General features: G+C 33.4%; 1 protein-coding gene across 1 annotated transcript; it reads left to right on the top strand.

The window, feature by feature from the left end:
* The first annotated feature begins 6716 nt into the window (after positions 1-6716).
* Positions 6717-17515, top strand: LOC120072504 (helicase-like transcription factor CHR28). The gene is made up of 11 exons (XM_039024877.2): positions 6717-7285; positions 8078-8168; positions 9194-10353; positions 11243-11314; positions 11411-11488; positions 11573-12476; positions 13354-13484; positions 13616-13837; positions 14716-15330; positions 15516-15725; positions 16973-17515. Exons 1-11 carry the CDS (start codon positions 7154-7156, stop codon positions 17075-17077), a joined length of 3720 nt encoding a protein of 1239 aa, XP_038880805.1. The 5' UTR covers positions 6717-7153; the 3' UTR covers positions 17078-17515.
* Positions 17516-24627: the final 7112 nt, after the last annotated feature.

The raw sequence follows: 24627 nt of genomic DNA, 5'->3' as shown, positions 1-24627 counted from the left end.
GTTTTCTTGTGGTAATTCATTTTGAAATAACTTTACATACAACAAACAAAACCAACGTCATAAATAAAATATAACCATCATAGCCTGTTTGTTGAGATACCGCAAGCATGATCATGTGTTTTCCCAAGTAGTCCAACCCAATCCAATACACCTGTACGAGGAAACAATCCCAATATTCAATATAGCCTGTCGAATGTGCACATGTCGATATAATCCCATTAGACATGCTCCAGACACGCTAACAATTTTCCAGGGTATAATTCCAATTCCCCGACCAATCCTTATAAGGATGTTATCAAGCAAAAGCAAAGATACACAGACATTTATGTAAAACAACGGAAACTTAGTAACTTAACTCTGCGAGAACACATTCTTAATCATGCTAACTTCACTAATCCATACATATCATAACATATATGTATATAGAATCGATTTAAACAATAAAAAATATAACCACTCACAGTTCGCCTGCAAGAGTTTATCTCTCCTGATATTTTCCCGCTTCCTTAGTTTCTTCCTCATCCCGAACCTATGTTAATCTCAATATCAATTTATAACCTATATTCTAGTATTAAAACAACTTTAACATGCATTCTTAGTCTTAACCCTATCTTACCAACTTCAACAGACTCTAAACTGCACCCTAGGACAAATCAAGACTGTTGTTGATGCAAGGAGTCACATTCCTACAAGCTGATTGGTGCATGGACCCTCCTCTGTCACCAACAAGCTTGATCAACACATGGCCATTCTACCATTAACACATGGTAGTGTTATTAACGCAACCCTCCTCCCCAAGTTTCTCAACTCTCTCCAACATTCCCCCTTTTGAGTCATCTTTGGGAGATTTTGAGTTGTGATGGGAAATGAGGCTCCCTTGAGGTATTTATAGGCCTTTAGAAGCATTTATGTCATCGACCACAAGCCTCCAATGCATGACACTTGTATTACATGAAAATCCTAAGTGTCAGTACCATGCAATGTCTAGCATAAAGGTCTTAGCCACCTCCTAGTTACATGGAAGCTTGAGGTGTCTTAACCATGCTATGTCCAATGCATAGGCTTCCTTGAGGAGTGAAGGTCTCACTCTGACCTTTTACAAGCCCTAATATGCGTCCACCCCATCCTTGACTTGGCTAAGACTTTACTTGGTTGAATCATGTGTCTCATATTGTTGTCAATCAGACCTTACTTGCTAAATTCTCTTATAATGCATATTTAACCTAAGTTGGGCGCATGGTGGCTTCATCCACTCTCTTCCATATGTCAAACCTCTTCTTTGTGCATCCATGATGGTGTTTCCAATGCATGCTCCCTTAGTTTGAAAGTATGGTCCCTTAACTTGGCTTTTAATCATCTTATATCCTTCTTTTAGGTTTTTGGCAAGAGCATGCGCCCAACTCCTCGAGCATGTACCCAACTAGGGTTCTTTGGCTTCCTTGGTGTAATTCTCTTCCAAGAATGTGTCTTAAGCTTCCATCTTGCTCCTCCTAAGTTCCAAATGAAGTTTACAAGGCCTCCCCATGCACCAACCTTAGATCCTATGTGCTCATCTTCCCCCTATGCATCAATCTCTCTTCTTTTTCCTCCTCCATTGGTTTCTATTTTCCTCCTCAACCCATAACCTACTTAATGACTTAGCTATATGTCCTCTTGTCCTACTTTTCCTTTAATACATGCATCCATATGGCCCCTAATGCACCCAAAGATTCACCTATGCGCCCAACTCTTCTCTTTTTAAGGTTTCCTCCACTTGTTGTCTTATGTTGTCCAACAGTTAGCCAACTTTTCTCCCTTGAATCCCCTACGTGCTCACCACTTCTTCCTATACATTAATTCCAACTTTTCCTCCCTTGATGGTGCATAGTTCAATACATGATCTTCCAACACAACCACTTCCTTCCTTATGTTCCCACTTGATCCATCATGACACCTCTTATGCGCCCAAAATTCCCATGGTATGCGCCCATCCTGTCGATTTTTACCCTAGCCTGCATCCAGTTCTCTTTCCTTCTCAAAACATGTTCCACTTGAATTGTCTTACCCTAGGTTAAGTCTCCACCCCTCATATCTTCGGTACCTAGTCAATTTTCCCTAAGTAATTCAATTTCTTTCAAGACATAGTTTTAGATGCCTTGATATTTTCCTTCCAAGGCTTAAATTTTGAGTTTCTCTTTTTGTCTAAAGGATCATGTGAAGATTTAGGTCTTACAATATACACACGAACTACCTGAAAATCATGATGATGAAAATTTTCATCACATGTACCATCAAACAGAAGCATAATTCGTTGTAAAGTCACAATAAAAAGAGTAACCGAAAAAGAAAGCCCAACAAAACCAAAATTGAATTCTAAACTTATGTGTCGATAACAAATATTTTTTTAAAATACTGATTAAGAAAAATTTAGATTGATTAGAATTTGATAAGAAAAAGTACACAATTACAAATTGAAAATTTAAAAAATATGGAAAAGATAAAATTAATTTGACAAGAATATATATAAAATAATGAAAGAAATATTTAGATAGAAACAAATCTAGTAACAAAAATTTAAAAATATAAAAAATATTTTTGAAAAAGTGAAATTGAAAATTAGTTTGAATAAATCAAACATGATATTAGAATTTAAATTTATATATTGAAGAAAAATCAATAAACCAATATTCATCAATCATTATCAATTCAAAAAGTAATCATATAGAATCTAATTTACTAATATAAAATATATTTTGAATTAAAATCTAGTAGAAAAAATTATGAGAGAGCCATCGATTGTTATTTTACCGAATCAGTTAACTGTAATTTGATAACAAAAGCCTCAACAATTACACTTGTATTCGTAACTACATAATTATTTCAACTTCAATTTCAACAATTACAATGTATTTATAAGAACACAAATCACAAAACTAACGATCTCGTTAGGAGTAAAACAGGAATTTGAAAAATATCTCACTTGTGATCTACACATAATTTACCAAAAAACTTATTAGTTTCCGATTCAGACATATTTCCAAACGAAATCTCACTTGTGCCCACATATTCCAATTCCTTTTAATAATATGTTACATCGTACAAAGGCCATAATTTTGGGTAATTTTCAAATCAAACTTTTTAGAACAATTTTTAAAGTTGGTCAAACCAGAAGTATTTAGATTTTAGATGTGAAATTGAGACGTACCTCAGAATTTTAAAAGATTTTTTCCTTTTTAATGTTTACAATTTAACCTTTGAAAATAGTTTAATATAGGCATAAAATAAACATATTATAAATAAAACTTATTAAGAATATATGATTATTTCGTTCTCAAGCCCTCGAGGTTTTTAATATCATCCTCTCGCCACTATTCTAATAATTAGTCATGTTAGAGTGCCTTTTTAAATAACTTTAAGGTCAAATATCAATGCTTACCCTAATATTTCGGAGATTGTATTCATTTTAACTCTTAATTAATAATTGTATCAATTTAAATTCTAAATTTTTCTAAGTATATCAATTTACATTATTCTTCAGATTTACTTCGACCAATATTGTATTAAACTTATCACGAGTCAATTAGACTCATAAATGGATACTTGGGGCAAGAAGTTGGTTATTATGCTTTTAGATCATTATAGTTGAATTATAATAGTTTGTATTTGAGGTGTAGATTATTTTAGTTTGAGTTATAATCATATGTGTTTGAGATGTAAACTATTTTAGTTTGAGAAATAAATAGTAAATATTGTAGTAAATAATAAAAAAATGGCGAAAGTAAAATAGTAAAGACGTTGACAAATGGAGGGTTTGAAATAGTGTTGACGATAACTAATTAGGGATTACGAAATAATCTTTACACCAAACGCTCCCTAAATTTTCACAAGACAATAAATTTAGATCTTTCACTACGAGTACCTTGAAAAATGGTCCATGCATTAGTAACTCACAAACACGTATGTAAATTTCTTTCAATGTTGATTTTTAGAAATTTGATGCTTAGAGCAAATGTATTGACGATTCTATACAAAAACTATGACCAATAATTTAAATTGATTTTTTTATGAAAGTTTAGGAATTTAATCGAAACAATGAGAAGTTTCATACGAGATTTTTTTCCAAACGAAATATCGCGAAGGGTATGAATTCTTAAACTTACAAAAATTTAAGATTTAAATTGATAACATATCTAAAATTTTATGGAGGTATAAATCAATATTTTTCCTGAATTTAGTCATCCTCAAATTGGTGGAGGTACAACTCATATTTTCAAAAGACGAGGTTGAATAAACTTACAATAATCATATACATATATATTGAAATAACAATAATAATCCCAAAATTTGAAGGTTTTTCCTTTTTAATCAACAATTTAAACTTTAAAAATAATTTAATATAGGTATGTAATAAATTATTATAAATAAATATCAAGGGATGGTCGAGTGTAATAACGCATCGAATAAATTTGGTTCAGTTTTTTTATTATTAATTGTCTAATTAAATTGGATCAGATAAATGGGAGAGAGAAAATGGAGAAAAAACCAAAACAAAAGGAAAAAAAATGGAGACATATACGTTTTTAGGAAATCGGTAGAGAGTATTTTTGTTTCTTGATTTAACTAATTGCTGGTCATTTATAACGACTATGAAAATTTGCTTTAAAAACACTGTGTCAAATTTTCAAATGTTTTTTCATATTTCCATTTAAAAGCAAACAAAACAATAATGATCATGTTGATTATTAATCCACGAACTGTATTCCTTTTTGCACGAGCACAAAAATATATACCATTTTAAGGCATTATTTATTTATAGCATGCCTAATTATCTTTCACTTTTTGGAAAATCATATAGATGCATGAAAAAAATAAAGATGGATGACCTAATTTAGGGTGTGTTTGGAATGCATTTTAAAATGTTTAATTTAAAAATAAGCTAGTTTGTAAGAAATTAGATTGTTTGACAACAATTCAAAATAACTTTTCAAATGTATTTTATCAAAAGTGTTTATTTATTTATTGAAATAGAAACATCAAAAGTGTCTAAATAAAAATGAGATTTTTGAAAAAGACTTTTTTCTTCGGTCAATCCAAATGGACTCTTAAATAAGGTCTTGTTTTGTTGAATTCTAAAAACAAAGCACATGTGTTTTGAAAAACGGTTATTATTGGCTTGTTTAGTAATTATTTTATTTGGTCTCCATATATGCATGTATAATTCCCTCGAATTTCCAAACTTGGCGATACAACGCTAAAGATTAAAATCGTTACATACAAAAAATTTAAAAGAGAGAGGTGAATTGAAAAGGTATTGTATGCATCAAGAGTCCGTTTGGATTGATTTAAGAAAAAAATGTTTTTTAAAAAACTCATTTCTATTCAACAACTTTTGATCAAAACTATTTAAGATACACTTCAAACGCTACTTTGAGTGATTGCCAAACACTTAAATTTTTACTAAAATTGCTTATTTAAATTAAATACTTGAAAATGTATTGCAAACACACCCTAAACAATTTCTTATCAAAATAAATCATATAATAATCAAATAAAAAAACTATCAAAGGATATCTTAACCAATACATATGTTAATTAGGAGTGCAGATAAGGTCTAGCATTGGTTAGGGAAGGGAATGATCATAGGTATATTTGTAAGTCTCATTGTGGCAGCCTCTGCAAATAATTATTCATCTTAATCGGAAACTTGTACTTACTTTTAACTATTACTAGCGGTTTATTATACCACCCAAATCTTCGTTGTTTTTCATTAAATATATACAACAAATTCGACCACGTGTACAACATGCAGGCCATGCATATCGTTGTACATATATAATTTTAAAAAAGGCAACTACCAAAAGTTTATTGTACTATTAGAATATTCCGTTGATTTTTATTAAATATATACACCAATTTCGACCACGTGTACAATCATGCATATGTTCATCGCTGTACTTACCTAATTTTAAAAAAGGCAACTGCTAGAGGTTTATGGTACTATTAGAGTATTTCGTTGATTTTTATTAAATATATACACCAATTTCGACCACGTGTACAATCATGCATATGTTCATTGCTGTACTTACCTAATTTTACAAAAAAGTAACTACTAGAGGTTTATAGTACCATTAGAGTATTCCGTTGATTTTTATAAAATATACACACCAATTTTGACCACGTGTATAATCATGCATATGTTCATCGCTGTACTTACCTAATTTTAAAAAAGGCAACTTCGAAATCTTGATGTTAATCACAAGTTATATGAAAACGAACGTTTCAAGTAGGAAATCGATAAAACCAGACCAAATTTGAAAAAAATATATTTATTTTTAAAATGTAACTAAAAATTTAAATATTTAGTTAGAAAAGATTGACATTTAGGTAAGAATACAAGCAGGAATATATATTTTAAAATTCATCATACGCTAATTTTCAGGTAGCGATATCATAAAGGGAAATAAATTGAAATAAAATCAGATGTTTTTTTTTGAACTTTCCTAATAAAAAAGAGGTAGCGTGTAGCGTGTAGCGTGCATGAAAGAGATATAAATACAAAGTAAGGAACCCCATCTACTTTTTGTAGGAATATTTGTTACCGTTATCTTCGCCGTTACGGGTGGAAAGGCGCGATGGCTAATTGAAAAAAAAAACAAAGAAAAAGAAAAAGAAAAAGAAAAAGAAAAATATTGAGTGCGGTGTTTTATTTACTTCGCTCACGGCTTTTCAAAGTTTTCAGACTCAGCAAAATAAAAATGAAATAAAAAACAAAATAAAATTAATGAGCTTGAAAATCCACGAAAGAGTCCTAAAATTTCGCATAAATTCACAAACCCTATTTAAAATTACGGAATCCGTGGTCTTCACGATTCGATCCCCGACTTTGTCTTCTCCTTCTCCTCCTCCGCTTCTTCGTCTTCTCTATCCGCGGAATTGGGGAGGAAAACTCCCACCTTCGCCGGAAGTTTCTCTGAATTTTACTTCCCTTCTAGTAAATGAATCTTTCTGCTTCTTTAGTTCCTGGTGATTTTGGTTGACTTAATGAACCCGGTATTCTGTCAATCGCCGGGGAGGTTTTAGGATTTTAAAACGCTTCTAATCGGTTTTTTCTTCTGTCGCTGGAAACCAACGCTTTCTCGTCGCCGGTGTTTTTTTGTTTTTTTGTTTTTTCTTTATGATCATGTTGATGGCGGATGAAGCTTCTAATTTTCCCCTCCAGTTTGCTGATGATGATTTTGATGAAGACATGTCCATGGAGTATGAAAAGTTTTTACATCTACTGAGCGAGGATCTAGATCCTTTGCAGGTAGGTTTGTTGCTGCTGATTTTAGGAGAATTAAGGGTTTTCTTTTCTTGAATTGAAACTAGAGGTCTTGGATTTTAGGGAAAAGAACTTTAGCTATAGTTGCAATTTCCTCTTATGGGTTGGAATCCCTTAGAATTAGTTGGTGTTTTAAGCGTATGATCGGTGATGACAGCTGATTCACCAAAAACTCCGAGTAATTGGCTAAGTTCATAGTACTGACAACGTTTATTTTCTTATGTGGAATGGAGGAGGCAAGCAATAGATAAAGCTTTATATTTCTCACTCGTTAGAGTTACTACATTGTGGGCAGAATGACGCTGCTTATGTATTATTATTAAGTTTAGCTAGTTCGAAAATTGCGATTTTCTGAAGTCAGTTGGTTCAGCGTGTGAGCTTGCCAGTTAACGTATTCTTGGAATGGTATTTAGGTCGTTCTGTCCGTTAAGTCACTTGAAAGTTGACACCTCGAATCTAATGAATGAGATAAGATTGTAATATGGTGCTGTAATACTTTATCACTATTACACTTGATTTGTGGGAATTTGTTAAAAGAACGATATATCTCCATTCTTTCTGTTTCTTTATGGACCATTCTTAAGTAATTTTTAAGCTGAATGTTTGCGAAGTAATATTGGACTTTTCGCCTCTAAACTAAGTGGAGAAATAACGGGATATAGCAAAGGACATGATATCTTGGTGGATTTCTTCAATTTTCATGCTCTCTCTTCTCAAGAATACCTGCATAATCTTTCACTAGGAACTCTCTTGACCATTTGTTTATAATTATCGCAGAATAATCCAGAGGACTTGTCACCAAATAATGCATCGACTGGCCAACCAGCTTTTGATTCTTCCAACCAAGAAAATTTCCAACTGCAGAACGGTTAGTATGGATGAATATTATATCACATTGGTACTATTTTTTCTTCTCATATAAAGAGAGAGACTGTGTTCTTCCTCTAATGATCAGAGTTGTAGGATGTCATTTCCTTAAATTATTACTTCAATTTCATGTATATCCACCATCCATGGCTTGATTGGGTTTTAGATTTTATATGCTAAAGGTGCACCAGAAGGAGGTAATAAGGGTCTTGCTTAGCCTTCAGTCACATTAATCTCTTTGATAGGATAGGACTTCTTATTTTACGGTGGGGTAAGGTTAAATATATTTATAATATTTGTTATTTGACTCTTAACTTCTTGTTCTTGAACCTTTCTGCGCAACAATTTAGGGGTTTTGACGAGGCCTTGACTTTTAATTTTGAGAAGTAATACAGTGATATATTATGTAGATGAATAACTCCAACAAATCTTGAAAAAAACACCCTAACACCCAACACCCTCAGAACAATGTATAATTATCCATTACATTTATGTATCTAAATGAATCAAATTGTTATGAAGAAACAAGGTTCGGAATAGTACTAGAGCCAACATCCAAAAACTAGAATTTTATCCTTAACTTTCTTTTGTTTTCCTAGTGCGGAAGTGTTTGAAGTCTTTCAAAGGTTTGTCTTTTCTCTTCATTTTTCCATTTCTATTATTAAATAATATGTTATTTTGAAGTTCCAAGGGTTGACTCCCCATCCTGAGAAGATGAAAGGTTTTCTTTTAAGAGAGGAGCTATAGCAGCTTCTGCTGTTGGATCAGACTCTTTTCAGGTTTTAGACTAAGGCCTTAGGCCCTTAGCTTTATCTTGGCCTATGAGGGGAAAGCACTAGAGTTCCGTTTGATAGATACGGTGATGCGGTGATGTTTTGTATATAATGTTTCTTGATGATTGATACTTTGTCTAAGAACTAGCATTTCTCTAGTGAAATTAAGTGTTTATGATCTCATGTTGCGCTTTCAGTTGGTCTCATTATCAGAAGCTGGAATTCATCTTGATATGTCATTTTACAATTGCAGATACATCTCATGGTTTCATGGATGTAACATTGAAAAATCATGATAGTTTGGATGGAAAGGGCACAGAAACCTTGAGATCCTCAGAAAATAATTCATGTGCGTCAGTGGAGTTGCCTTCCTTTGATGCAGAGCATTCTTCAAAAGAAGTGTTTCCTACTGAGTCCACAGTAAACCGAAGTTTTGATTTTGTGACTGATGTTACTGACTCTTATTCAACTATGCCATACTGGATGAGTACTGTGGAGCAACCTTTTTTAGTTTCTTCTCAGTACCTTTTCCCAGAAGATTATGATTCTCCACTTGCTTCTGGAAATGGGGACATGACAATCAACATGATGCATGGAGGAGAGTTTCCATCCAATAGCCTGTGCTCAAGTACTACGATGAATTTGTATGCACAGGGGGCTACTGATCACAAATCAGTATCGAGAGAGTCAGTCTCAAAGGATGTAATTCTTGATGGGTATTCAAATGTAAAGGGATGGAATCAGAATTGTGAAAATGGAAACTTTATTTCATCATTTGATGGGAACTATCCATTTCATGCCGATGAACTTCATATTGGTCAGGCATCCATGGGGCTTCCAATGTCTACCGAGCTGAATTTATCTTGCAAGGAGCTTGTTAGTCAAGTGAAGAATGAAACGATAGATTCGCTGGTTGAATCTTGTAGTGGCCCATGGCAATCTATGATGGAGGAAAACATGTTTTTTCCATCCCAAAAAGTTTTTCATTCTGAAGATATGGTTTGTGGAACATCCAGCAGACCCTCTAATGATGGCAGGTACCAGAATTTATATATATCTGACCAATACTCTCCTAATGGCCATTCCTCTAATTTAAGCAATCAGCCTTTGGTTTTCATCAAGGACGATAGAGATCATAAATTGACTCTGTGCAAGAGTGATATAAATCATCCACAAGTCAGCCCTGAATCAACTCACAGTAATTTGTCAGACAAGGCCCATGTGGAGGATGATCCAGATATCTGTATAATTGAAGATATGAGTCATCCCGCACCGTCAAACCGATCTTTTGTGGTTGGAAAATCTGTTGCTTCTCAAAGTTGTTCTATAGTCAGTGGATCTTCCACTTATATGGGATTAGGAAGCATGAGACACAAGGCAAAAGACATAGACATTTTAAAAGTTGCGTTACAGGTTAGTTCATTTTAGTTTTGTTTCTGCATATTGTAACATGTGCAGAAACAATGTCCTTGAATGTAAATGAAAATTTGTTCCTAGAGCTTTAACTTTTAAGCAATCTCTCTCAAACTTGTTTTGTCCACTTACTGTTGATTTTCTTTTCTTTTTTTTTCCCCCTCTTTTTTTCCCCCTTAAATGACTAAATGAATTCTTTACAATGTTGAAGAGTATGGAAGTTTGCTGACAATCCGAAACAAATTTAATTAGAAGAAAAAAATTGAAGCTGAATAATGAAATTGTTTGGGACTCCCCTTTTTGTGATTTCATCCATCAATGGAATTGTTTTGTTGAGAAAAATAAAGAATCAATAGTTTTTTCCATTACTTACGAAACGGTATTTAGGTTAGGCTATCATATGCTTGTGAGTTCTAAAACAGGCACAAATGTTGTTAATCTTTTTTTTTTTTTTAAATATCTCAGAAATGGAATTGAAGGTTTGAACCGGCAACCTTTTAGAGGAAGTACCAATGCTAATTATATTTAATAGTTACTGACAAGGGTGCAACTTTTTTGCAATTACTGTTATTGCATTTTCCTCAGCTCCTGTTTTGAGTCTTTGACTTTGCAACAGATGTAAATTTCATAGTTAATTACTATTCGTCATCCTGACTTATCTGCTTTTGTTGCATACATTTTTGTTTGCGTTTTGATTTTTGGGATGGTATGCTTCTAGTAAAACTTTTAACATGGTCCTATATCCCTTTTAGAATTTTGATTTGACCCTCTGCTAGAGGTAACAAGCTCATGCTACTGAGCTCGGCTTAACATAGTTCTATATCATTCACTCAAGAGTTTGTTTATATGATGGCGAAGTTGATAAGTCTCAGGTTATCGAGCTTTGCAGGATCTTTCTCAGCCAAAGTCAGAAACTACTCCGCCTGATGGTGCTTTAGATGTTCCTCTTTTAAGGCATCAGGTTTTGTATTCTTTTATTAACACGACCTTTTCTTCTCTATTTGTATTTCTAAAAATAATAGGTTTGTATTATTAACTTTCACGGATGTTTGGACAGAGAATTGCTTTGTCATGGATGGTTCAAAAGGAGACATCTAGTGTACCTTGCGCAGGGGGGATTCTTGCGGATGATCAGGTTCCAACTCAGAATTTGTTCAATATCTAGAGATAATATGGATTTTATTTTCCCTTCTGTATTGACACGGGGAGTCACTTGCAGGGATTGGGGAAAACAATATCAACAATTGCTCTAATACTAAAGGAAAGGGCTCCTATTAGAGCTTGTCCTAATGTTAGACATGATGAGTTGGAGACTTTAAATTTGGATGAAGATGATGATATACTTCCTGAGCATGATGGACCCAAACAAGAATCCTCTCATCAAGTTTCACCAAGCGAAAATTTAACTACAAGCAAGAACACTTCAGTACAAGCTAAAGGCAGGCCAGCAGCTGGAACTCTTGTTGTTTGCCCAACAAGTGTATTGAGGCAATGGGCTGATGAATTACATAATAAGGTTTCTAGTAAAGCTAATTTGTCAGTGCTTGTATACCATGGAAGTAGTCGAACTAAGGACCCTTGCGAGCTGGCCAAATATGATGTTGTTTTAACAACGTACTCAATTGTGAGCATGGAGGTACCAAAGCAGTCTGCTGTTGATGAAGAAGATGATGAGAAACTCAATACAGAGGAACAAGCTATTCTACATTTGCATTTTTCTTCAGGCAAGAAAAGAAAAAACCTCTCTGGTTCTGATAAGAAACATTCAAAGAACAAGAAGGGAGTGGACAATGAAGTTTTTGAACCAGTTGCCCGCCCTCTTGCTAAAGTGAGGTGGTTCCGGGTTGTATTGGATGAGGCCCAGAGTATCAAGAATCACAAGACACAGGTAGCTAGGGCCTGTTGGGGTCTGCGGGCAAAACGTAGATGGTGCTTGTCAGGAACTCCTATTCAAAATGCCATTGATGATCTTTATAGCTATTTTAGGTTTCTCAAATATGATCCCTATGCTGCATATAAGTCGTTCTGTTCGGCAATTAAGTTTCCAATCAACAAGAATCCAACCAAAGGATACAAAAAACTTCAAGCCATTTTAAGGACAATAATGTTACGTCGCACAAAAGGTGAGGTCACATGAAATTTTGTGTATTGGTTGGTTACATTGTTTCAAGGATTTAGAATATTTACTTGTCTTTTGGTTTTCTTCAAAAGTTAAAACACTGCCATTTCGCCCCTCCTTGACTTTCTATTTTTATTGAAGAATTGGATATATATTTTCTGTAGGGTGAGAACTGTCCCTTGGCTATGGTCTGATTCACAGTGCGTTTCCATTTATTTTATAGATTATAATAGTCTTCCTGATTGGTGCCTTGCTTTTGTTTTGAGAAATCTCTCCTGTTTTTACCATGTACAGATTTTTTTATTATTATTTTAAAAATGGTAAATAACTTGATAACATGCTTGAATCATGGTTAGATTATGAGTCAGAAATCTTCTTTGTCATCTTATGAGTTTGCCTAGGAGTGATATGAGGAATTGGGATTTATGGATATCAGATCTGCCAACTCTATTTGACATTCAATTTAATTTTAGATTATCTACAAGGCCTGAAACTTACTGTCAGGTGACAGGACCAGGATAATTTCTTTTATGAGAACAATATGCCTTTTTGTTAAACTTTGTTAGATTTTGTATTATTATTTTAATAATTTGAAGAATGTGCCTCATTTCCTGACTTTTCTTTGTTAGACATTCCTTATGACTTATTTTATATAACTTGACTTGATTCTGCTTACCTACTGTAGTAAAATGTACGTTCAAATGATTTTGTTGGGCAATTTTATTATTATTATTATTTTAATTTTTATTTTTTGTGCCATGTGGTGGATTCTGCCTGAACTCCGTATTTTACTTTTCTTTACTGTTGCACACATTTTTTTTTTGGGTATTATATGAACTTACCAATTTGACTTGGATCATTCTATGGCACTTCTTGTGTAGCCACACTTCTTGACGGGCAACCCATTGTTACATTGCCACCTAAACATGTGGAACTGAAAAAGGTGGATTTTACTGATGAAGAGCGTGATTTCTACTCGAAATTGGAGGCTGATTCAAGGGCTCAGTACGAAGTATGTTTTTTAAGAAACTTTTGTAGTTTGTTTTGTATGCCTATTGCCTAGTATGCATGAAACTTCAGTTACAACATCTAATTTCCTTCTTCCCCTTTCTATCATTACTTATCGAGAATCTTGCCCCCCAGGAATATGCAGCAGCTGGAACTGTTAAACAAAATTATGTGAACATCTTACTGATGCTTTTGCGCCTTCGACAAGCTTGTGATCACCCTCTTCTTGTTAAGCCTTATGACTCTAAATCTTTATGGAGATCTTCGGTTGATGTGGTCAAGAAGCTTCCTCGGGATAAACAGATTTTCTTATTAAATTGTTTGGAAGCATCATTGGCTATCTGTGGCATCTGTAATGTATATCTTCTGCCCATTTCTTTTCTTTGATGTGAAATTTTTTAGTTAGTGTATGGTTTAGTGCATGTGGAATTAAGTACAGCATTTAGTTCAAACTATCTGTTTACATATAAGTTATCATGAATAAAACATATATAAACAGCTTTGTTGACTTTTTGCTTAACATAAAAATTATGAAGCATGAAATTCTGATGAAAAATGTTGTATACTTTTCAAATAATAATAATAATAATAATAACAATAATAATAAAATTCCAACAGTCATGCCAGGGTTAAAGAACATGCAATTATTGCATGTTGCATTTAATTTTTCTCCCTCATAAAAGAAATTCTGATGCTCCTTTTATTCCTTCCAATTGTTGAACATAAATTGAGGTATTCTGTACCTTTGACGTTATATTTGGATTTCTCCCATAAAAAACCACTGCTTGGCTCTGCATAAATGCTTCCTAATGATGTTAATATAGCATAATGCTTTCTAATGACTTGTTTATATCACCACTGTGAGAAGGAGCTTTTTGGCTTCCTTTTGTGATTTCATCATCATCATTTCTGATGTTTGTGCAGTTCCCCATTTTTACATCTCGTCACTTTAATCAAAAGTTTTGATTCCTAGTTAAAAAACGACCTTTTTTTTGGCTTTTTGCCTTTTCCTATATTGATGTATATTTGAAACTGGTAAGGTCAACTATAAATAAGAGCAGTATCTTTTCTTCATTCTCTTTTGTTACTTGGACTTCTTGGATATATTTACTTTTGTTCAATTCGCACACTATGCTTATCTCAATGTTCCTTTTGTTGTCCCGTTGATATTTCCTTCATCTCGAAACAGATTAGTGAGTTTTTTTACTCAAAAACTTCTGTGATTATTTCTGTAGGATCCACCTGAAGATGGGGTTGTCTCAGAATGTGGTCATGTTTTCTGCAAGCAATGCATTTTGGAACACCTCTCTAGTGATGACAGCCAGTGCCCTACAGCAGGATGCAAAGTTCGTCTTAATGCATCTTTATTGTTTTCCAAGTCCTCATTATGCAGTTCTCAGTCTGACGAGCCCGGTGAAGATAATTCTGTGGTTAGCTCTTGTTCCACCGTTGGTGACTCAGTGGAACCCTCTTCATCAGTTATGTATGAGTCTTCTAAAATTAAAGCTGCTCTTGAGGTTCTGATGTCATTGGCTAAACCAAAGGAATACTCTTCAAGAAACAGCCCTCCCCAACTTGCTGTTGTAGGAGCCAGCGATAAATCAATCGATGCTTCATCCACAGAACTGCGTCTGGAAAGTCCCGAGTGTCAAGATTCTGGAAACAAAAGCTCTAGCGAATTAGTTAAAACAGGTGGAGAAAAAGCTATAGTCTTTTCTCAATGGACGGGAATGTTAGATTTGCTTGAAGCATGCCTAAAAAACTCCTCCATTCAGTACAGGAGACTTGATGGCACCATGTCAGTACTTGCCAGAGATAAAGCAGTAAAGGATTTTAACAATCTTCCGGAGGTTTGTCAAATGACGTGGCCCTATACTAGAGTATTTTTCATAATTTTTTATACTCTCTCTTCTGTAGTGTATGCTGCATAATCCTTCACCCCTTTTTTTAATTTATTGACAGGAATATTGTGTTTTTTTTTTACTTTCTTGTTTACGTGATGTTAAATACGATTCAATAAATTTCCTTATGGTAGGTGTCAGTTATGATCATGTCTTTGAAAGCTGCTAGCCTTGGCCTAAACATGATTGTTGCCTGCCACGTTCTTCTGTTGGACCTCTGGTGGAATCCTACAACTGAAGATCAAGCAATTGATAGAGCACATCGAATCGGGCAAACCCGTCCTGTGACGGTGTTGAGATTAACTGTAAAAGACACAGTTGAGGATCGTATTTTAGCCCTTCAGGTACCGATTATATGTTTCATTTTCAATTTTGATTTGAGAAGCTCTTGTTCGTTCAATATTAGTATATGGATCAAAATCCAGTTTACTCTGTGGTTAATTAGTTGAGTGTCAAGTGTTTTGAAGGCTTTAGTTTTTGCCTTACCAAAAACTCAAAAGGGTGGGACTTAGGAAAGATGAGCACTTTAGTTTGGGGAACTGATACCCTTTTGGGACCTGTATGGAAACTCCACTCACTTTCATACACATATTGGGTACTTGTTAGCTTCAAAGACAAGTGTTAATGCAAGGTTAAGTTGGGTCCGGCGTAAAGTGTAATCTAGGATAAAGTGATAAATGTTGGGAGTGAAGTACATCAAACTCATTTTTTCAAGCATGTAAATGCAAATGTGTAAGAATTTGAATTTTTGTTTAAAAGTGATGTATTATTTAAGAAAATGTCAATCTAAAGTTGAGAAAATGATTTTTTTGGTTCTTGAAGTTTGAATAATTGGGGGTTTATTTAGTCCTTAGAATTCAAAATCTTACACTTTCATTCTTAGGATTGAGGAAATAGTTTATTTTAGGACTTGTGATCGTTAGTCAACTTATAGAAAAGTGACATGCCATATTTTGTGATAGAATAAGTGATTTGACAATTAAAAAAATTTAAAAGAAAAAGAAACTCTCTCTCTCTCACCCCCACCTCTCCCCTGTTTTCAGCCCCCACCCTTTCAGCATGCAACGTTCGACAGCAGTGAAACCCATGACCTCACCTTCATAGATCCCGTTCTCCTTCACTGTTGTTTCCCCTCTTCCAACTCTCACGTTAGTTTTGATTGAGAACAATGAACTAATATCCTAGGGCTTAAAAAAATAATTCATATTTAACAAATGTGACATGCCAATGACGTGTCATTGTGTCTATGCCTTTTGTCCTTATATGTGCCTTTTAGGTTGCAACAATATGTATAATTTTAATAGATGTCTTCCATGTTCATGGTCCTATAAACTTTTAAAAATCATGTGTCTCGTATGATGCTTCTTAGGCCAGAACAATATTTCTGGGCGATCATATTTGCCCCCATATTCGTGTGTGACAACCACATTCTTGGGCAATGGTTGGGACAATAACACCATTTGTTACACATGCTATTACAACCAGTTCCTGCACTAGCGTTAATAAATCAGGGGGATTGTTGTGTGGCATGATTTCCTTCTGCCATTTCTGTTGGTAAATTGATTGATTGTATATTCATACTTTTATGCAGCAAAAGAAAAGAGAGATGGTTTCATCTGCATTTGGAGAAGATGAAACAGGCGGTCGACAAACTCGTCTCACAGTTGAAGACCTGAACTACCTTTTTATGATGTGATGATAGATATGACCACAATTATTCTTTTGAATTGGCTGATTTAGGTTAACATCATATGCACATATCATATCAAAGATTTAGGTGGTGAAGGCTGGCTGCATTGGCTCTAATTTTAGAAAGCAAGTTGTCCTGACCATATTTAGGTTAGATGGCCAACTTTTGATGTTACTTTGACCAGAAGATTCGACGATCCAGCTCCTTTTACCAGAAGAAGATTTGTGAATAGGAATTATAGAAATCTTTGAATCCATTTTTGCCCACCCATTCTTTCCTCACTCACAATTTGTTCCCATTGTGACCTTCTCTTTACATCCCATTCCCTTAGTATATCCCACAGGTTGTAAAGATTAGAAATTTTTATAGAAAGGACAGAAAGTTAAATCTGTTGAAGACTCTTTTCTTTTCCAAATGTAAAGATATAGATAGTGTTATTTGCTATTGCTTGTCCCTGGCTCTATGCTGTTTATTTCTTTTTTCCTTGTTACTTAGATCATCATTTTTTTTAGTAATATTAATTTTATCGTTCCATTGGATGAGGAATTTGTAATTCCTTTGTCTTTGGAGATAATTTTATTGGTTTGGATTATGCTTTACAAAATTGAAACGTTATAATGAATAATAGAAATGCTATTCTTTTGATTTTTATATAAAGTTTCACTCTAAGTTGATATAAACTATTACAATAAATTAAACAGATGATCTGAAATGAAAAACAGATTGTGTTTAATTTATGAAGGAAAATCAAGTAATTTAAATGTGGAAAACTTGTTTGAATAGCAAGAATATATTGGCAATAACATAGGATAGCTTGAATTTATACTATCAGCCTCATTCGATAGTACGTTTAAATTAATATTTAGTTATCAATTTAGATTATTTTTTGTAAGGTCATAAATAGTCAACTTATGGTTGTGCTAGAAAGCTTTTGATTATCCAATTTAATATTGAATTTTTTGTTTTCTTTAGAGAGTCCTTTTATCTTTTAAGAGATGGATTTTTCTTGTTTGGTCATAGATTTGGCTTTAATTATATCAGCTTCCTGGCACGTTATAAATTAAATTTAAAATAATCAATTTCCATACGTCAAAACTTTCTGTATGTGGGCTTAATCACATCATCTAGTAAAAAAATATTAAAGAGAAAAATTTGTTAAGAGTATTATATGTGTGAATTAGATATTAGAAAAGACAGCTCCCACATGGGAGTTATTCCAAGTAATGAACTATCTTTAGGTCATATTTTTCAAAATTGTTTTGAATTTTTTCAAGAAAGGCTTTTTAGTATTATATTTGGATAAATTTGTCATTTTTACATATATTTCCCGAAGCATTCTTAATGATGGAGAGAGAAATTATATTTATTGTAGAGAGAGAAAAGGTATTTAATATGATTTTTTAACATTTTCAAATGGAGAGTGAAAATTTGATATTTTTCCCTTTATTTAATTTAATTGGAGAGAAAAAACACATTTAATGGAATTTTATTGTTTTATTTTTCCTAGATTCATGGTTATTTAAAATATACCTCAGAATAATTTGTTAAGTATTTGAAAATATTCTAACAAATACATGAAATATACCACAATATATAAATTAAAGATTGATTCAATTCTTGACGTAAATCACCATTTCATTTTTCATGTTGATTTCTGATATTTTGTGAAATATTCTATTGTTTGTTCATTTGTGCATGTAATATATTCCATTGTTTATTTGGAAACATTCTAAAAAAATATATGAATTATATAGGAAAATATATTAGATATCTACTCAAATATTCATGATTATTTTTAAATATATCTTAAAACTCAAATATGTATGTTAATATATTTCATTGTTTATTTGATGTATATATCCCAAATATTATAATATACATGCATTTCTAATTAGGTATCGATATTCCGTTGCTATGATATGTATGTTTCTATACCTTGGATCATTATTTTAGATATTTGCAAATATTCAAACCAATTATGAAATATAATAGTAAAATGGTAAAACATTAAATATTCCAATAGATTTTTAAATATATGAGTAAAATGATTTATATATATATATACCATAGTTTAGGTTCATGGTTATTTTTAAATATACGTTAAAACATTTCCCTTAGATGTTTGCACATATTATAAACAATATATAAAATATACTAGTAAGATTGGAAACGAATATATATAAAAAACCACGCTATATATCATAATATATACCGAAAAAGAATATATATATATATATATATATCATAGTATATATAAAAAAACCATCTTATATATCGAAAACAAAAAATCACCATACGACAGTATATATAAAAAAAATCCCATATGACAGTAAATATCATAATATATATAAAAAAACCACCTTATATATCACCGTCAATTGTCATCATCTAGAACCCCATGCAGATGGTTCATCCTGCGTTGCATCGACTCGCCCCACGCCGAAAAAATAACCCCACGTCGGATCACCTAGCTCGACACGGGAAAAACGCCCCATGCCAGATCTGCTTGCCACACGCCGAAAGATGTGCTGGATCTACTCGCCCCGCGTCGGAAGATTCGCTCCACGCACTGGATATGTTATGAGGAAGAAGGTAACGACAGCTGGTTAGTGGCTCAAACGGAGGGAGGCGGCGGCTGGATCTTGGCATGGTGGACAGAGGGAGAGAGACAACGATGGAAAGATGAAAGAGAGACCATAGATGACAAAAAGACGATCGGTGGTGTGCGAAAGTCGACGATTGAATCCAACTGGTGAATGGGGTAGCGACGGTCGGCTGAATGGTGGCAGCGAATGGCGGACTGGTGAACGACGGCAACGAAAGTCGGCCAAATTCGATAAGCAAACGACGACAGAAAAGGAGTGTGAAATTGTCGAAAGGAGAAAAGAGATGAAGGAGGAAGGAGGAAGGAGAAAAGAGAGGGAGGAGGAAGAAAAGGGAAGTGAAGGAGTCAATGGTTTTTATTTTTTTTAAAAAGAAACATTGATGGACGTGAAAGCTTGTATGTAGGAGAGGGAATCACAATTATATATATGTATATATTTATGTGTAGGATCAAGACCTAAATTGTAAATAGCCACTGACATTGATGAAAAAAAATCTAATTAAGTCTTTTTTGTAAAAAATGAAATGTTCAAGATATTAATATAATATAGCTTATATTTTAAGGTCTGTACGTCGAAACTCAAAAAAAAAAAAAAAAAAAAAAAATGGAGAAATTGGGAGAAGATGATATTTTCTTGATAGAAGGAATGGCGACTGATTACAATATGTGAAACCCTAAAAAGAGAACATGAAAGAAACCTACACATGGCACAAATCTATTTGCAGATTCAAAACAGTCATATTGTAAATAAAGCAGTTGATTATAAAGAAAATTAAAATAGACTAGTAAGGGAATTAAAGGAATATCCCCCCCCCCAACACAAGCTGACTGGGCAAGGTGCAACAGTAAGCTTGGTTCGTAAGTTTTGAAAACGAGATGATGGTAACCCTTATGTCACGATATCAACAAGTTGGTCCTAGATGGCACATAACGGACCCGAGAGTGACTCAAGATCATAGGAGGCCTTGGACAAAACTTTGATAGAGAGGCTTTCTTATAGAAAATATTATGTAGAATTTATTTCTCTTGCTTTTTTAGATGCAAAATTATGTATTAAATTTTGATTATCTAAGTTCATCTATATATCATTTTCAATGAATAATATGACCAATCCATTTAATCTTTTTGGCGACGTAGTTAATATTTAATAAGATTGAATTAATTTTAATCTTGAACCGCTTTTTTTAGCAGAAACAACGGTTGTTGGTATTGTTAATTATATTCTATAAGCAATATATGCATTTGGAAAAATATTTACCTTTTTATATAATTTAATATTTTAATAGGACAATCAATTTTATTTTGCAAGACTTCTCTTAATACTTTTAATTCAAAAAATAAATGTAAACCGTTAATGTCAAAAAATGTATCACGTTTTAATGATTTTCAAGATTAATACAATATCTTTTCAAATTATCATCATCCAATAACTTTAAAATTTTCATATCAAATAGGAAGTTAAAGATATTTTCATATACTTGAAATTGTTCAAATCTATTTTTAGGTGAAGAATTGCTTGATCTACAATATAATAAAAGTAATCAATTCTAAAAAAGTCTTCAGATGATCGTGTTTCTTCAATGTCAACATTCTCATCAAATTGTTTTTTTTTCTTTGAATCATTATTTTTTCATGAAATATTGGTTGTATTTCCATATCATTTTCAATTTCTTTAGTTGAAATCATAGCATATGTGAATCCATTTTCTCTATATTTTTCTAAAAATGAAACTAAACCTTTCAAGTGATCTAAAACAATATCGACATGCATATCTTTATGTTGCAAGACTTTACTCATAGAATTTAAAGCAAATAAAATATCATACCATATAATCATGCATAATAAGAATTCAAAATTTTCAAATTCATAAGTAGTTAAACAATTAGCTTCATTTTTCACTTTAGGATCTTCACTAGTTTCTCCTAATTTTAATAAAGCGTCCCTCATTTGAGGTGCTTGAAATCTTATTTAACATTTTGAATTCGATTTTTCCATCGTGTTTGTGACAATGGTTTGATAGTCAAGTTAGTTATGTGATCTAGCAAAAGTTTGCACCATTTGGTAGACGAAGAAAATAAAGAATAAATACATTGCACAACTCTATAAAATGTCATAGTTTTACGACATGAGCTAGCCATGTCAGAAAGTACTAGATTGAGATTATGACAACCACAAGGTGTATAAAATGCTCTAAGATTTATTTTCAGTAATCTTTTTGTACACCTTGTTGTTTTCCTTTCATATTAGATCCATTAACATATCCTTGTCCTCTTATATTAGACATATCAAGTTTAAGATCCTTAATTGTGTTTATAAGTGTTGGGGTTGATGTCCTAAAATCTCGTGGTTTTATAGTTTGTAATTTGTTTGTACAAACAAGTTTTTTATTTAATAAAATAAGTTTTTATATTATTTGACATTTAGTTGCATTAACCCAAACCAATAAATTAAGATCCTAGGTTATTTAATATAGCTTAAACATGTATGTGATGACATACAAGTCGATCATGTGTACGTGATAACCTAAAAGATTTAGTAGATGGATAAGGCTAGATACCTTATCCTAATGAGACTACAGATACGACTCACTTTATAATTGTTAAAATTGTTGTAAAGTGTTACAAATGATCTAATCCTGATCATTCATGTGGAGATATGTGAGTGAGGGTATACTATATAAAGAGTTTGTATAAGACCGGACCACGAAATAACTAGTCTCTCTTTATAACGCCTTTACTTGAAAAGACTTACATTTCACTAGGATGACCATAGTGACTTAACCTTAATCTTGAGTGAGTTGTGAGCTCTTGCCTATGAGAGTGATCCTTTGATCTACATAGGTGATAGTGGCTAGATTCGCTGACTCAATATGCTTACCATTTTGAGATTCGCCCGAGTGGGGAGCTGGGAACACAACTACACAAGAAGAAGTTCACTCCTTCCCATTGTTAGAGTAAGTAGATAAGTTGCTCCCTTAAAGGCTGATTTCGGGTCTTGAACAATGAGGCTTCTCATCCTCTCACTGGTCTAAGAGGAGTCCAGTTATAATTGGACTATGATTAATTGTTCATTAGAGGGATCAATGTTACTTAAGGAGTTAGATATAACTACTAGGGTACACCGATAATTTTAACCCAACCGTACTTATGAACAATGTGTGAAGGGTCAACGTACTTTTGATTGGTTATATCCAATGAACATAAAAATATATCTACAGTGCGAAAAATGTTGGGATTGGTGTCCTAATTCTCCCGGAGTCTCGTAGTTTGTAATCTATACACATTGTTATAAATAAAATAAGAGTTATTTTATTTGACATTTACTCATATCCAATAAACAAAGCTCCATGGTTATTGTATGTAAATTTAAGCATGTATATGAGATATACAAGTGGATCATGCCTTAAGTGATAACCTAAATAGGTCTGTAGTATAAGGATTAAGGAGGGATACCTGATTCTGGCGACACTACGAATACGACCGCTTTGTAGAGGTTTGTAAGTATTGTAAACTATTACAGATGGTAGATCCTGACAACTGATGTGGAAACATGTGGACGGGGGTGTCCTATACAAAGAGTTTGTATAAGATTGGTCTACGAGAGGATTCGTCTTTGTATATAACGCCGTTGATATTGGAGACTTACATCTTACCTAAACGACCATAGGTGACATGACCTCAATCCTGAGTGTTTTGGGAACTCCTGTCTTTAAGGGCTGTCCTTTGATTAGTATGGGTGAGAGTGGCCAGATTGCCAACTCAACATGCCTACCTTTTTGGGGATTTTTCTGATTTGGGAGTTGGGAACTCAATTAACAAGGTGGAATTCACTCCTTCCTCGAAGTTGGGGTAAGTAGATAGATTGCTCCCTTAAGGGCTGATTCCGAGGCTTGAACATAGTGGCCACAGTTTCTCTTTGGAAGAGAGGACTCAGTCATAGTAGGACTATGACTTATGTTCATTAGAGGGATTAGTGGTACTTAAGGAGTTAGATGTAACTACAGGAGCATAACGATTATTGGCCCAACTGTACTTACGAGTGATCTATGAAGGGTTATCGCACTGTTGATTGGTTGATATGGATACATAATATATCTATAGTAAGAAGAGTTCAGCTGTCGGTCTTTAGTGGAGTGTCTGGCAGTTAAAGGATGGTGGATCCCGTGACTAAAGAGTTTAGTCAGTTGTTCACGTACCGTTGGAGCTTCGAGCTACAGGTCCATAAGGTCCCCTTAGTAGCTCAATGGAATCAAGTTGAGAATCAGTCCTTGGTGTTGATTTGAAATGTTCAAATTGACAAGAGAAAAATTCGATTATATATGATATGATCGGTGTGATGTATGAGATACATCACGTGGAGGATTAATGTAAATGAGATTTACATTAAGTACCATGAAATAGAAAAAGAGCTATGGTTTATATGTTTCATGAGATGAAATATTAAAACTATAGGTTATAAATATACTATGGTAAGTTGGTTATCATATATATTTATAATAATATTAATTATTGGATAATTATCTCTTTTTCTCTAATAACCAATTGAGTGGGAGGTTATTGGTAGTTTCATGGTAACCGTGAGATAAAAGGAAAAATGTTTTCCTAAATTTAGTAGTTGTTGAAAGTGTTTCCACTCTAAAAAATTACTCACAGTTGGCTGTCAATTGAACTAGATTCACTAAACGATAGCTAAAGAGAGACTAGAGGATCGTGGAGTGATACTATATGATAGTTCACTCAGCTAGCCTTTAGCTAAACGACCGCGGAGCTCTTGCTAAACAACCGCATATCATTTGTTAAATGATTGGGCATTGTCTATATGATAGACTTTATCATCTCCCATTTGCTCAATCGTTTACACGATTGTTCTTCCTCCGGTCTTGTCCTCTAACCAAGTCTACATAGAGCCCACACTTCTGAATTCTCATAACGATAATACCAAGGTAGTCATA

The sequence above is a fragment of the Benincasa hispida genome, chromosome 3 (assembly GCF_027475165.1).
Source record: "Benincasa hispida cultivar pf3 chromosome 3, pf3_genome.v1.1, whole genome shotgun sequence".
NCBI lineage: Eukaryota > Viridiplantae > Streptophyta > Magnoliopsida > Cucurbitales > Cucurbitaceae > Benincasa > Benincasa hispida.
This window is presented reverse-complemented; position numbering and strand designations above follow the sequence as displayed.

Excerpts from the sequence above, each read along its gene's own strand:
- LOC120072504 (XM_039024877.2), top strand. The coding sequence starts at position 7,154 with ATGATCATGTTGATGGCGGATGAAGCTTCTAATTTTCCCCTCCAGTTT. Across the intron at positions 15,331-15,515 it reads ATTTTAACAATCTTCCGGAG|GTGTCAGTTATGATCATGTC; the intron begins GTTTGTCAAATG and ends TCCTTATGGTAG. Across the intron at positions 15,726-16,972 it reads ATCGTATTTTAGCCCTTCAG|CAAAAGAAAAGAGAGATGGT; the intron begins GTACCGATTATA and ends ACTTTTATGCAG.